General features: G+C 45.4%; 1 protein-coding gene across 5 annotated transcripts in view; it reads left to right on the forward strand.

Moving 5' to 3' along the window:
* itpr2 (inositol 1,4,5-trisphosphate receptor, type 2) overlaps positions 1–16,326 on the forward strand; it is a 252,424-nt gene that overhangs the window by 96,642 nt on the left and 139,456 nt on the right. For all 5 annotated transcript variants that reach the window (XM_078235257.1, XM_078235259.1, XM_078235258.1 and 2 more), the window contains 8 exons: positions 1,637–1,778; positions 3,511–3,669; positions 3,913–4,085; positions 7,836–7,955; positions 9,959–10,144; positions 11,118–11,369; positions 14,688–14,832; positions 15,035–15,185. In XM_078235257.1, coding sequence (XP_078091383.1) covers positions 1,637–1,778; positions 3,511–3,669; positions 3,913–4,085; positions 7,836–7,955; positions 9,959–10,144; positions 11,118–11,369; positions 14,688–14,832; positions 15,035–15,185 — 1,328 coding nt within the window. The remainder of the gene's footprint in view (positions 1–1,636; positions 1,779–3,510; positions 3,670–3,912; positions 4,086–7,835; positions 7,956–9,958; positions 10,145–11,117; positions 11,370–14,687; positions 14,833–15,034; positions 15,186–16,326) is intronic.

Genomic DNA, 16,326 nt, shown 5'->3' on the forward strand with positions numbered 1-16,326 from the left:
TGCTCTCTCGTTCTCCATCCTCTCTACTCTGTCCAGTCCCCTCATTATTTTGAACATCTCTGTTAAATCTCTTCTCAACCTCATTTCTCCAATCTGTCTTCATCACTGAAGTTCCTCCATATTGGAACAATTCTCTTCATTTTTCCATACATACAAAAGTATGTTTCACACAGATGCACAATATTATACCAGGTCTGTTCTGTCATTTTACCAAAATACAACCAGGAAGGAAAAAACCCCCCAGCAGTTTCCTATCTTTTCACTGAAGCAATTGTTAACGCTAACTCCAGACTTAACGCTAACTCCAGACTTCCCCATTGCTCAGTTGTTTACATTATAGAATTTACAAATTGTGCAAATGTAGGTTTGTGCTGACTTATCCCAAATAGACAATAGTTTTAGGCTTTGCCTTTTCTTCTTGCTGTCTGCTGCAGTCTTTGGACAAGTGTCGGCAGGATGCTGATACAGTGAAAAGGTACGTTCCAAACTTCCTTTGGAACTCATTTTCTTCTTCACCGTCCTCCTCCTCTTCAACATCCTCGCCATTTTAGTCATCACCGCCTTCTCCATCACCGCCACCTCCTCCTTTCTCCTCCTCGAACATCTTGAGGTATTCACTTGCCAAGGTCGTCTTTGGCAAGATATCAGCCAATCAACCTTCTGTGTGTCCAGTAAAAATGATTTGTGTGAAATGTAATTGCAAAAGGGTTGTGTAATTCATAACTAGAAGCAACAATAACTGCAAATTGTAGAAATAGCTACGTTTCTATAGTCTCTGAGCTCAACCCTCACAAATATCTCAAAGTGCTTCATCTCCAATGAATGTCTCTGACTTGCTGTGAATTCTATGATGTGTTGGTCATGTGTTACTGTTCAGTCGGAGCCCCAGTTGCAGTGGCAGCATGCACCTTAACAGGTATGTTGTGTTCTGGAGCTATGGTAGAGGCTCCAAAATTGTTCCCATTACATGGCAGACCACAAAAACTCTCTCCACCCTTGCCCCCTGCCATTGGTCTGTGCTGGAAGGATTTTGCAGGTTGATATTAAACCTGTTGGACCATCAAGCCCTGAGGTGGGACTCAAACCCAGAGGCAAGGACATCACCCACTGCGCCACAAGAGCTCCTCTATTATGTAGGCATGCGGTGCAGCCCATATCTGACACACAAATCTCCCACAGACTGCAATAAAATGAATAGCCGTGAGGTGGTCATCTCCTCAATAAGGTTTTGCCTCTTACAGAATTATCGAGCTTCATCACAGGAACTGGCACAGTGGTTAGCTCTGCTGCCTCACAGCGCCAGGGACCTGGGTTCGATTCCCAGCTTGGGTCACTGTCTGTGTGTAGTCTGCACATTCTCCCCATGTCTGTGTGGGTTTCCTCCCACAGTCCAAAAGACGTGCCGGTTAGGTGCATTGGCCATGCTAAATTCTCCCTCAGTGTACCCGAACAGGCGCCGGAATGTGGTGACTGGGGGATTTTCATAGTAACTTCATTGCGGTGTTAATGTAAGCCGACTTGTGAAAATAATAAATGAATAAATAGTCTGCAGGAAACACTTTGTTAATAAATAACAAGACATAAAATGAACAAGGGCGAGCTGAAATTGAGGATTGATCAGTTATTTTATTGACAGGTTTGTGACAAAACTGTTGGAAGATTTGGTGTTCTTTGTCGCTCATGTGCCCAGCAACAGTCAAGAAGTCTTGGACGTGATTATCACAAAGCCAAACAGGGAGAGGCAGAAGCTAATGAGAGAACAAAATATCTTAAAGCAGGTGAGACCTTCGATCTTCTCTCCCTCACGTAAAGAGTTACCGAAGGCATCACCTAAAGGGACCAGTTTGCTTGGTCAAGAGTATAACATCAATGGTACAAGTGAATAAGCCAGCACATTGTGAAGTGCACTTTATATAGCCCCACTCCCTGTGAGAGCATGAGTATTGAGTTATTTATTTGGCCAGGTGCATGGCACTATTCAGTTCTCTGCCAACGTGCCCACCTCATGGGTTTGAACCCACAGCTGTCCATCCATTGGGTAAAAATCTCAGCAAGCTGAATACTTTCACCAGAATCATACCGGGGTTTAAAGATCAAAGATCAAAGAACAATACAGCACAGGAACAGGCCCTTCGGCCCTCCAAGCCCGTGCCGCTCCCTCGTCCAAACTAGACCATTCTTTTGTATCCCTCCATTCCCACTCCGTTCATATGGCTATCTAGATAAGTCTTAAACGTCCCCAGTGTGCCCGCCTCCACCACCTTGCCCGGCAGTGCATTCCAGGCCCCAACCACCCTCTGTGTAAAATATGTCCTTCTGATATCCGTGTTAAATCTCCCCCGCTTCACCTTGAACCTATGACCCCTCGTGAACGTCACCACCGACCTGGGGAAAAGCTTCCCACCGTTCACCCTATCTATGCCTTTCATAATTTTATACACCTCTATTAAGTCCCCCCTCATCCTCCGTCTTTCCAGGGAGAACAACCCCAGTTTACCCAATCTCTCCTCATAACTAAGCCCCTCCATACCAGGCAACATCCTGGTAAACCTCCTCTGTACTCTCGTCAAAGTAAACCTCCTCTGTACTCTCTCCAAATGGGTTAAGTCAAGGTCCAGTTGCATGAACTTGTGTTTCCTTGAGTGTAGATGATCAAGGGATGATCTAGTTGAGGTGTTCAAGATCATAAAGGAGTTTAATAGGATAGATACAGAGGGACTATTTTCCCTGCCAGGAGTTCAGGACAAGGGGCTCTGATCTTCAATCAGAGCCAGGAAACTCAGCAGTGAAATCACTTTACCACATGAAGTGGGAGATGGTGGTGTAGCGGTAATGTCACTGGACTAGTCATCGAGAAGCCCAGGGTATAGTTCTGGGGACACGGGTTCAAATCCCACCGTGGCAGCTGGTGGAATTTAAATTCAATTGAATCAGGAGTTGAAAGCCAGTCTCAGTAATGGTTACCATGAAATTATCGTCAATTGTTGGGAAAAACCCATCTGGGTCACTAATGTCCTTTAGGGAAGGAAATCTGCCACCCTTACCTGGTCTGGCCTACATGTGGCTCCAGAGCCACAGCAACCTGGTTGACTCTTAACTAACCTCTGAAATGGCCTAGCAAGCCATGTTCAGCTCAAGGGCAATCAGGGATGGGTAACAAACGCCACAACCTTCGACAGAATAAATAAAAAGAAATCCACTTGGGCTAGGAAGCCCCTCCCCCACAAAAGGCTATGAATGCTGGGTTAAGGTTGAGAAGGTATGAAGGGATATGAAAACAAGTGGGTAAATGGAGTCGAGCTACGGATCAGCCCTGATCTAATTGGGTGGCGAGGCAAGTCTTGGGATTGATTGGTGACTCCTGTTGTTGCTTTACTTATCGCTACGGGGGTGGTGACAGTTAATGTCGAGGGAAGCAGAAATGGATTGTACAAAGGAGCCACATGTGGAACTGAGATCCCTGTCAGAATCTAATGCCTTTATCTTTATTTTTGTCATCTTCTGTGACAGATCTTTGGAATTTTGAAGGCCCCTTTCGTGGATAAAGGAGAAGGACCGATGTTAAGGCTGGAAGACTTGGGAGATCAGAGATATGCTCCTTATCGATATGTACTGCGGCTCTGTTACCGGGTACTTAGACACTCCCAACAGGACTATCGGAAAAATCAGGTCGGTACTGCCCATTGACAACGATGCTCGGAATGTGTACCTTTTCAACACTTGTGGCTAAAACAGAGATACTTTAAATACACAATGTCCGGGTGAAGAACGGGTATGGATTTATTCCATTGGCCGTTTTTGCAACACGCAAGGAGTTATTTCGGCCCATTGTATCCATGGTACCTCTCTGAACGTGGCTCTCCACTGCTATCCCGCCACCCAACTCTCTTTAATATTGTCTCTTCCTCGCAGGAGTACATTGCAAAGATGTTCGGCGTCATGCAATCCCAAATTGGATATGATGTATTGGCGGAAGACACAATTACAGCCCTGTTGCACAATAATAGGAAGCTGCTGGAGAAACACATTACAGCAAAGGAAATCGAAACGTTTGTCAACTTGCTGAGGAGGAACAGAGAACCCAGGTGGGGAGGAGATGGTGCGCGCGCAGTTAGTCTTTTTTTCTCTCTCTTCCCAATGTGTTTTGCTTCCATTGTGGCTTAAATCTTAATCTTCAGTGGACGTCTCTTTGGGGAAAACTCTCACTTAGATCCGTCTACCGCCCCGTGATCTAAACAGATACTCGTAAGTCTCGGTGCCATAGTATTGCATCTGTTCATTTATATTCAGATAGAAAAATCAGGTTCTAAAACCTATGTTTAAATTTACACTTGACCAATAAGGGATGGGAGCAGACACAACCAATCAGAAGGCCAATAGACCATTAGATATAGGAGCAGAAGCAAGCCATTCGGCCCATCGAGTCTGCTCTGCCATTCGGTCATGGCTGTTACGTTTCTCAACCCCATTATCCTGCCTTTTCCCCGCAACCTTTGATCCCTTTACCAATCACAAACCTATCTATATCTGTCTTAAATGCACCCAATGACCCGGCCTCCACAGCCTTCTGTGGCAATGAATTCCACAGATTCAGCACCCTCTGGCTGAAGAAATTCCTCCTCATCTCAGTTCTAAAGGGTCGTCCCTTTACTCTGAGGCAGTGCTCTCAGATCCTGACCTCTCCTACTAATGGAAACATCTTCCCCACATCCACTCTATCAGGCCTTTCAGTATTCTGTAAGTTTCGATGAGATCCCCTCCCTCATCTTTCTAAATTCCATCAAGTACAGACCCAGAGTCCTCAGACACTCCTCATACGTCAAGCGTAGCTGAGGTCAGGTTTGTTTGGTTGATCTGAGGAACTCTGTCAAGCCCACGAGATGGAGCCGCATGTGGAGACAAGGGGTTGAATTTTGCCAGCCCGTTGTGGTTGGGCTGGGAGATGGGGGGGGTGTTGGGAGAGCTGGCAATATGTCCTCCTATGGATCGTAGAACCATAGAAGAGTTGCAATGCAGAAAGAGGCTATTCTGCACATTGTGTCTGTGTTGCCCAAAGAAGAGAAAAACAACCAAAGCATCTGATTTTAATCCCATTTTCCAGCTCCTAGTCTCCAGCCTTGCAGGTTATACAGCTCTTCAGATGCAGGTCCAGGTACCTTTCAAATGAGTTGAACACTTCAGCCTCGACTGCTAATTCAGGCAGTGAATTCCAGACACCCAGCACCCTCTGGGTGAAAGTTTATCCTCATGCCCCTTCTAATCCTCCCACCAATCACCTTGGATCTGTGCCCCTGGTAATTGGCCCCTCGGCTAGGAGAAGCCAGCCTTTCCTGTCTAGGCCCCTAGTAATTTTGTACACCTCAATTTGTTCACCCCTCAGCCTCCTCTGTTCTAAGGAAAACAACCCTCGCTTTATCCAATCTCTCCTCAGAGCTGCAATTTTCAAGCCCTGGCTCGTTCTTGTAAATCTCCTCTGCACTCTCTCCAGAGCAGTTATGTCCTTCCTGTAACATGGTGACCAGAACTGTGCACAAAACTCCAGCTGTGGCCTAACCAGCATTTTATACAGGTCCAGCATTATACCCCAGCTTTTGTATTCAATACCGGCACAGGAAAGCATTCGCGCAATCTTACCGGTGGCGGACGCTCCAGGCGAAGTCGGAGAATTTGGCAGCCAGCCAAATCTCTGTTCGCTGCAGCGGGGTTGGAAAATCTCACTGGCCTGAACAGTGATAAGCATCTGGCCTATGTTCTTTCTTGACCACCTTGTTCACCTATCCTGCCATCTTCTAGGACCTGTGGACATGCACTCCAAGATACCTCACTTCCTCAACCTCTCTCTTATCTTCCTGTTTATTGAGTAGTCCCTTGCTTTGTTTTCCCTCCCCAAATGCATTAGCTCAACTTTTCTGGATTGAATTCCATTTGTCACTTCTCTGCCTACTCCACCAAACCCTTGATATCATTCTGGAGACAACACCTATCCTCTTCACTATCAACCTCATGACCATTTTTATATGCACATTTCCCAATCATGTCTCCCAAATTTATTTCTAAATCATTAATATTTACAATAAACAGCAAGGACCCAACACTGAGCCCTGTAGAACATCACTGCAAACTGTTTTCCATTCATAAAAACGTCCATTGTCCATTATCCTTCTGTTTCTTGTCACTGAGTCCATTTTGGATCCAATCTCCCACCTAGAGCGCAAGAAACGATACTTTTCACTGTATACTAATACACGTGACTGTAATAAATCAAATCAAAAAACATTCCCCCGTATCCCAAGAGATCTGACTTTTTTGACCAATCAGCCACATGGGACCTTGTCAAAAGCCTTACTGAAATGGATGCAGACAACATCCACTGCACTACCCTCATCAATCCACCTTGTTACTTCCTCCAAATATTTCTAATAAGTAAGATTCGATCTTCCGCTAACCAAACCGTTCTGACTACCCCTGGGCAATCTGCATCTTTCTAAGAGACAGTTTATCCTGTCGCTCGGAATTGTTTCCAATAATTTGCCCAGCGGCCTATAGTTTTCCGGTCAATCCCTCGCCGCCTTTTTAAAATAATGGTACAATGTTCACAGACAGTCAGTCCTCTGGTACTTCGCCTGCATCTAGTGAGGATTGTAAAATGATCCTCAGAGTATTTGCTATTTCCTCCCTGGCTTCATTCCACAGCCTGAGATGTAATTCATCTGGTCCTGGTGATTTATCCAACCTCAAGGATGTCAGTCGCTCCAATACTCCCTCTCTCACTATGCTTATTGTATCTAATATTTCACACTCCCCCGGACATTCTCTCTTCCACCTTCTTCCGTCAGGAAAAAGATACAAAAGTCTGAGGTCACATACCAACCGACTCAAGAACAGCTTCTTCCCTGCTGCTGTCAGACTTTTGAATGGACCTACCTCGCATTAAATTGACAACGTGAGAAAGAAAAACAAGGAATGCAAAATAGGCAGTGCCACAGGACTGAACTGCAACAAAATTACGGTCTTCAAAATGATGAGGCTCCAAATATACATTTAACGCTGTCATAATAGCTCAGAAAGTGCTGGAACAACAGAATGTCGTGTGCTTTCAACTCCAATTATCTTTTCACTGAAATAGTGGCAAGTTTACAACAATGCCAAGACCAATGGGACCAACATCCTGTCCCTTAATCAATAGGAGTAAAAGATAAAGCAAAAAATAGACTGGAATAACCGAGAAGGAAATAGGGATCAAATCGGGGACAGTAAGAGAAATCGAGATCGGAATAAAAGAGAGAAAGAAAATCAGAATAAGTAAGAAAAAACTTCAAAATTTGAATATTGCTGAAAAAAAAGAAACATTTTGCTGAATTCATCAGGACAAACACAAGAATGGCCAATTTCAAAGAATCACAATTTTATACCATTATTTATTATTATTAATGGTATAATTGTAACAATTATTAATTATTCTACTTTAATATTCTACAATTTACCCTACTTTTCTCCTGTAGTATAAATTGTTGTGATTGTTTGAAATTTGGAATTCTTGCATTTGTCCTGATGAGTGAAGGATGAGAAACTTTAGCCGCATATCTCTTTTCAGAAATATTTAAGTTCAGTACGACCAAGCAAATTAGAAATTTTAATCAGTTTGCTGCCCACATATCTCTTCCTGACTGGAAATTATGAATTTTCTTTTGCCCAGTTAATCATGTCAAGAACCTTTAACTCATCATTAGCTCGCCAGCTGATTCTGGTCATGTGTTGACAAGGTGTACTACAGCGTACTGTGTGGGGATTTATGCTGAAATACTCACTGATTTGTGGCATTGATTTCCTTGCAGGTTCTTGGATTACTTGTCAGACCTTTGTGTGTCCAACAACATTGCGATCCCAGTCACTCAGGAACTTATCTGCAAATTCATGCTAAATGCATCTAATGCTGACATTCTCATTCAAACCAAGTAAGCAGTAATGTTCTTTACAGGATTGCATATCTTCTAACTGGCCGTTTTTATATCACCCCTGCTGGGGCCATGTTCCTTTTAACCAGTGTGTCATCTGCTTGTAAAGTTATCAATACATTCTTATTCTGCTAAATTGTGCATTTATCCGTGTTAATTCTAAGATTTATTGGAAAAGTCCAGAGTTATTATTTGCATGCCTGAAGCCTGATGGATTTTAATGGTACAACAATGCAGTTAATCCAGAATTAATTCAGAAACTCATCTAATGTTCTGGGGACCTGGGTTCGAATCCCACCACGGCAGATGGTAGAATTTGAATTCAATAAAAAATATCTGGAATTAAGAATCTACTGATGACCATGAAACCATTGTCAATTGTCAGGAAAACCCATCTGGTTCACTAATGTCCTTTAGGGAAGGAAATCTGCCATTCTTACCCAGTCTGGCCTACATGTGACTTCAGTGCCACAGCAATGTGGTTGACTCTCAACTGCCCTCCAAGGGCAACTAGGGATGGGCAATAAATGCTGGCCCTGCCAGCGACGTCCATGTCCCGCGAATGAATCAAAAAAAGTTAAAACAAAAAGTCTAGGACATTGGAAATCTGAAATAAAAACAGAAAATGTCAGAAGCACCTTGGCTGTTGGAGCAGTGACTCTATCTCTCTCCACAGCCTGAGCTGTCTTTCCAATATTTCCCCATTTTGTTTCACAAGGCAACTATTTGGACAGCCGTGAATTGGGCCTTCCTTGCAGGGAATCATGGGTGATGATTTTTGGTTTTTGGACTGTTGTAAAGTTTGTTTCTTTGGAGGGGTTAAGGGTTATGGGCCCATGTGAAACAACGCCTGTGAAATTATTCCAAAGGAAGGTGAGGTCCAATTGGCTTGTGGGAATGTTTTGCTGTTTACAAACCTGCAGAGGTTCATAAAAATATACACTGAATCTATGGCTGTAAAGATGTCCCCGTTGGCTGATGGGACTAGGGGACACAGATTTAAGGTTTGGGACAGGAAGGATGTTTTACGCAGTGAGCGGTAATGATCTGGACTTTGCTGCCTAAGAGGGGTGTGTAGAATCATAGAATCATCCAGTTCAGAAGAGGCCCTTTCGCCCATCGCGTCTACGTCGACACCGCAAGAAACACCTGGCCTCCCACCTCATCCCATCTGCCAGCACTTGGCCCGTAGCCTTGAATGTTATGATGTGCCAAGTGCTCATCCAGATACTTTTTAAAGGATGTGAGGCAACCCGCCTCCTCCCAGGCAGCGCATTCCAGATCGCCACCACGCTCTAAAAAAAATTTTCCTCACATCCCCTCCTACATCTCCTGCCCCTCACCTTGAACTTCGTGACTGACCCTTCAACTAAGGGGAAACAGCTGCTCCTTATCCACTCTGTCCATGCCCCCCAATCTTGTACACCTCGATCAGGTCACCCCTCCGCCTTCTCTGCTCCAACAAAAACAACCCAAACCTATCCAACCTCTCTTCATAGCTTAAATGCCCCATCCCAGGCAGCATCCTGGTGAAACCAAAAGAGAAAATGCTGGAAAATCTCGGCAGGTCTGGCAGCACCTGTAAGGAGAGAAAAGGGCTGACGTTTCGAGTCCAGATGACCCTTTGTCAAAGCTGATTCCAGCACCCGCAGTAATTTGCTTTTATCCAGCATCCTGGTGAATCTCCTCTGCACCTGCTCCAGTGCAATCACGTCCTTCCTATAATGCGGCGATCAGTACTGCACACAGTACTCCAGCTGTGGCCTCACCAAAGTTCAACACAACTTCAACATGACCTTCCCTGGAGAAGATCAAGAGGAAACAAACTCGGAGGGTAGGGAGTTAGATGGGGCAAGTGGGACGGAGTGGGCTCCTCTACTAAGAGCCGCATGGATTAAATGGGATGAATGGCTCCTCCTGCGCTGTAGTTACTTACAGTCCTTTGTAACTCCCGTTTTCTTGTGAAGCTTATGTCGCTGTTTTGAATGTTCTGCTTTGTGAAGGCTATTGTCGAACCGTGGGGATTTCAGTATGGAAAGCTGCTTGCTGGAAGATGATATTGATGATGATGAGGTTTGGTTATACTGGATTGATGGAGACAAGGAACCTCACGGCAAGTCTATCCGGCACCTCGCTCAGGAGGCAAAGGAGGGAAATAAAGATGATAAGGATATTTTGACATACTACAGGTAATTGTTCTGTGGTAATTATTAAAGCAAGTTTTTGAAAACAGAAATTGTTCTCTTATGATGTGGGCAAAACTGTGGCGCAGCATTTATTATCCAGCCTGGATTCCCCTGGGGGGTAGGAAGAGCCTACAACAACAACTTGCATTTACATAGCTCCTTTAACATAGCAAAACTTCCCAAAGGTCTCCGGGAAGCGTTCGCTGCAAACCACTGACATCGAGTCAAAGAAACAGACTTCAGGGCTGGCGATTGGCCAGAGAGAAGCTTTAACGAATATTGCAATGAAGGAGGGAGAGGTGGGGTGGGGGATTCCTGGAGAGAATTAGAGCGATCTAGGAGGGATGTGGGAATAAAATGGATTAACAAAACAGGGAGTTCGCAAAGCCATGGAGAGATTTGAAAGCAAGGATAAGAAATAAAAGATGGGTGTTGCTGGACTGGGAGTGATTGGGGTGATGGGTGAGTGAGACCATGTGTGAGTCAGGCTATAGGACCATGGAATCCCTATGTGGTGCTGATGGAGGCCATTTGGCCCATCGATACTGTACCAACTCTCCGAAAAGAGCATCCCCCCCATCCTATCCCCGCAACCCTGAGCATTCACCATGGCCAATCCACCAAATCTGCACATCTTTGGACACCAAGGGACAATTTAGCATGGCCAATCCACCTAACCTGCATATTTTTGGACATTAAGGGGAAATTTATCATGACTAATCCACACATTTTTTGGACTGTGGGAGGAAACCGGAGCACACAAAGGAAACCCACGCAGACACGGGGAGAACATGCAAACTCTACACAGTGATCCAAGCAGAGAATCGCACCGGGTCCCTGGCTCTGTGAGGCAGCAGTGCTAACCAGTGGGCAGCAGAGTTTTCGATGAGCTCCTGTTTAAGATGGAGGCATGATTTGACAGTGACCTTACTCACCAGCTTTTGTGTCTATCCACTCTCCTCTTTCCTCCCTCCAGGTACCAGCTGAACCTGTTTGCGAGGATGTGCCTCGACCGCCAGTACCTCGCCATCGACCAGATCTCGACACAGCTCGGAGTGGACCTCATTCTTCGCTGCATGTCTGATGAGAGCCTCCCTTACGACCTCCGGGCTTCCTTCTGCCGGCTCATGCTGCACATGCACGTGGATCGAGACCCCCAGGAGTCAGTCACCCCGGTGAAATACGCCAGGCTGTGGACAGAAATCCCCACCAAGATCACCATTCACGAGTATGTCTCCTTTCCACCTTTACTTAATTCCGAGCGGTTTTAGCAGACACCCTGATAGAACAAAACCAGTGGATCTGCTTCTCCCAATATGAGTCATAGAGGTTTACAGCACAGAAACAGACCCTTCGGCCTAACTTGTCCATGCCGCCCAGTTTTTACCATTTAAGCTAGTCCCTCCACACCCATCTTACCCATGTAACTGTCTAAATGCCTTTAAAAAGACAAAATTGTACCCAGCTCTGGGGACCCGGGTTTGAATCCCGCCACAGCAGATGGTGGAATTTGAATTCAATAAAAACTCTGGAATTAAGAATCTACTGATGACCGTGAAACCATTGTTGATTGTCAGAAAAACCCAACTGGTTCACTAATGTCCTTTAGGGCAGGAGATTGCCATCCTTACCCAGTTTGGCCTACGTGTGACTCCAGACCCACAGCAATGTGGTTGACACTTAACTGCCCTCTGGCAACTAGGGATGGGCAATAAATGCTGGCCAGCCAGTGACACCCATGTCCCATGAATGAATAAAAACCTAATTGTGTTTGTTTAAATTTGGTTATGATCAGGGGCTGTCTCAGGTGGGAGGCAGTGGGATAGTGGCGATATCACAGGACTAGTCATCCAGAGGCCCAGGCTCATGCTCATGGAACAAGGGTTCAAATCCCACCATGGCAGCTGGTGGAATTTAAATTCAAGTCGTAAAAATCTGGAATTGAAGAAAGAAATAGTCACCGCAATAGCGACAGAAAACCCCATCAGGTTTGCTAAATGTACTTTAGAGAAAAATCTGCTGTCATCTGACCCAAGTGCAGTTGACTCTTAATGGCCCTCTGAAATAGCTCAGAAAGCTACACATCTGCGTTTAACTGCTACAGAACCTAAAAATGAGTTCCCTTCCTAACAGCACTCTAGGTGTACCAACACCACATGAACTGCAGCCGTGTGTACCATCTACAAGAGGCACTGCAGCAACGTACCAAGGCTCCTCAGGCTGTGCCTTCCTAATCCGCAACCACTACCATCTAAAAGGACAAGGGCAGCAGATGTATGGGAACACCGCCACCTGGAGGTTCCCCTCCAAGCCGCACACCATCCTGACTTAGAAATATAGCACCATTCCTTCACTGTCGCTGGGTCAAAGTCCTGGAACTCCCTCTCTAACAGCACCGTGGGTGTACCTACACCACATGGAACTGCAGCGGTTCAAGAAGGTGGCTCACCACCCCTTCTCCCAAACTTTCTTCACCCCAAAGAGTGGCGAGCCTGTAGAATTCATTTGTTGATGCCAAAATACCGAATGTATACATGAGGTGGCTGGATACAGCGCTTGGGATGGGATCAAAGGTTATGGGGAGAAAGCAGGATTAGGCTATTGAGTTGGACGATCAGCCATGATCGTAATGAATGGCGGAGCAGGCTCGAAGGGCCGAATGGCCTCCTCCTGCCTCCTATCTTCTATGTTTCTATGTTTCTCGAGGGCAATTAGGGATGGACAATGAATGCTGGACTGGCCAGTGGCACCCACATCCCATGAATAAATGAATTAAAAAATAAAAAACGTCTCTGACTCCTGCGGAATCAACCGAGGTTGGTTTCAAAGCAGTGTGTGCGCACAAATACTCGTGAATTAGGAGGAGAAACATTTCCAAGGTAGTGCATGGCCATTAATATAGAACAGAGGGTTCAATAGGGGTTCAACGCTGTATAGAGAAACTGTATCCACTTCTTTGTGTATCCAGAACAAGGTACAATTGTCGGAGGTGTGGGGAGGGGGAGTAATTGGGGGAGGTTGTTTCAGAGAGGGGCCAGTACCACAGTTACCCAGGAGTTAGAAGTGGTTTTAATTTATTTGATTTGATTTATTATTGTCACATGTATTAGCATACAGTGTAAAATATTGTTTCTTGCACGCTGTACAGACAAAGCATACCGTTCATAGAGAAGGAAAGGAGAGAATGCAGAATGTAGTGTTACAGTCATAGCTAGGGCGTAGAGAAAGGTCAACTTAATGCAAGGTAGGTCCATTCAAAAGTCTGATGGCAGCAGGGAAGAAGCTGTTCTCGAGTCGGTTGGTATGTGACCTCAGACTTTTCTTTTTCCCGATGGAAGTTGGAAGAGAGAATGTCCGAGGTGCGTGGGGTCCTTGATTATGCTGCCTGCTTTCCTGAGGCAGTGGGAAAATCCTTTTCCTGGGAAGCTAGTTTATTGAGAGAGTTGGTCGGCCCATTCTGAAGTCTCTGATTTAAATCTGGATATTGGATGGTTCCATGCACAAGATAATTGTCTGGAAACTCCTGTGTGCTGTTGGCATGGGATATTCCAGGGGCTATCCGCTGGGGAATGCGGCCACAAAACTAGAAGTTATACAATAGAGGAGGGTAACTTTTGGCCAACTAAGGATTTGCCAAATAAGACAACTTCAGAACTTCTCCGCCTGTTGCCCCCAGTAAGATCTAATCAGGCAGGATCTTGGAGAGGTATGCAACCACATCACTGCCTTCAACTCCTTCCACTCCAGGCGGCTTCACAATGAACCAGGGTGTTGTAAAATGATGATTCCAGTCAGTTGAGCGCATCCGTATGATTTAGTATTCCACAGAAGGGATTTGATTAGCTTATGTCTGGGTAGACCTTGGCTATTGTGTTATGGCCTCGGTGTTTAGTTTTTAAAAATGTCACCCATCATGTCTGCATGGTCCATTCTTCCCGTGATAAGCTAAGAAGAACATATCAACACTTTCCTCATAGCCATTTGTCCCTGTACATTGTGTCTCTGCCTGATGGCATGTAGCTTTATAGGAATGCGGATGGTGAGGGCAGGTTACAAGTCTCAGTCCACCGTTTGAAGTAATCTTTGATACCAGCAGGTGTGAAATTTCATAGGCCCTTTTGCCTTGGCATTCCTAATTGTGACCCACAATGGAAACTTCCAGAAACAGACCAATGCTGATGTGTCAGGTGACCTGTGGCAGCCATCTTAAGCCTATGTCTTTGTGTGGCACAAGTCCCTTTAAAGAAGTTCAGTATATATCTGACCAACCAGTGAAAGTGAAGGCTAATATTCCATTTTGCACACGGCACATCATCATGACAAGAGAGTATTTTATTGGTTAATCCATGTTTCTTTGGAAGAAAGAAATAGAATCTCAGGTTCACGATGAAATGTTTTAAAATGCTTTTTCATGATGTACATTTGATGTTAAAGTTAATTTGCTTTTGTACTTGTCAGGATTTGCATTAGTGCCAATATGGTGACAGTTGTGTAATCTGAGGTTAGGTTTCTGTCTGATGAAGGTTCTCTGTTAATCTTTGGGCAGGTATGACTCATTCACTGACTCCTCGCGTGATGACAAAAAGCACAAGTTTGCTCTTACGGTGGACTTTGTGGAGGATTACCTTAAGGATGTTGTGACTCAGCCATTTCCCTTTGGAAACAAGGAGAAGAACAAGCTGACTTTTGTGGTGCGTAACAGAACGTGGAGTAATGTTGTGTTGCTGAGAATAGGCCATCCCCTGTTTTTGACAACATGGAGACGCGATCCTGCAGTTTGTCACTGAAGTGGGCCGACCCCGAGATGTTGGGATTGGGAATGTCCACTTTGCATTGACTCTGTTGATTGGCTGGTGGGGATCAACTGACCGAATGCTCCTGTTGCTTTTCCAGGTGGTGAATCTGGCTCGGAACCTGATCTACTTTGGGTTTTACAGCTTCAGTGAGCTTCTGAGACTTACCAGGACGCTGCTGGCCATTCTGGATTGTGTCCAGAATCACCCACCCTCCTATTTGGAAAGACTGAGCAAGTTTCAAGATGGAGGTAGGTTTTGAGCTCTGCAATAGCGTTGTGCAGAGCCAGAAGCTAAATAAAGATTAAACGTGTGAAGTGATTGAACCATACAAACCCTCACTTGTCAGTTTGAATTCACACCCGTGTTTCTCCTCCCCCCTTCCCCCCCCCCCCCCCCCCCCATCACCGTCATCTAAAATAAACTTTATAACAAGTTTCACATCACAGCTTTTTTTTAGTTTATTTGTTTATTAGTCACAAGCAGGCTTACACTAACACTGTAATGAAGTTACTGTGAAAATCTCCTAGTCGCCACACTCCGGCACCTGTTCGGGTACACTGAGGGAGAATTTAGCATGGCCAATCCACCTAACCAGCATGTCTTTCGGACAGTGGGAGGAAACCGGAGCACCCGGAGGAAACCCACGCAGACACGGGGAGACCGTGCAAACTCTGCACTGACAGTCTCCCAAGCCGGGAATCGAACCCGGGTTCCTGACGGTGTGAAGCAGCAGTGCTGACCACTGTGTTACCGTGCCGCCCTGTAAAACTGACAAACTGACGGCCTTCACATAGCTTCCCCAGTGCATAGGAGCTCAGCACGACGCATTGCAACACAAACCTCTGATGGTAATTACTCATGTTGCATCTTAAGATGCACTTGGTCCAATAGACAAAGCTGAGCATTAGAAATGGGCTGGCCTTCTGTGGGTTAGTTCTAACCGGATTAAAATTGCATTGGAAGCAGCGTTATGCCAGAACATCGTAATCCCTGAATTGTGCTGTAATTAGGAAGAATGGAGTGTCTCGACACGTGTTGTGTGTACTCTAACTGATCATTACTGCGATGAGTTTACTCTGAGCCGCTTTCTTCCATGATCTACATTGAATACTGCCTGATTACTGCGTTACTCGCTGTGCCGTGTGACTTGCAGACTTGTTTTGACATCAGGAAGAACGTATTGCAGATCTGATTCTTATTCTAGAGATCACTTGTTTGAGATCTGACTGGTGCCATGTCCCGAGATGATGTTCAGTTGAGTTCTCTGACTCAATTGTGGGGTCAGAGGTTTGAGTGACGGCGGGGGGCTGTGGGTTGGTAGATTTTCCTGTCCCTTGACCTGGAGTTTCCTGGATTCAGGGAAGTAAAGCATGTCGGGTGGGGCAGGGG

This window comes from Mustelus asterias, chromosome 19 (assembly GCF_964213995.1).
Source record: "Mustelus asterias chromosome 19, sMusAst1.hap1.1, whole genome shotgun sequence".
Classification (NCBI taxonomy): Eukaryota; Metazoa; Chordata; class Chondrichthyes; order Carcharhiniformes; family Triakidae; genus Mustelus; species Mustelus asterias.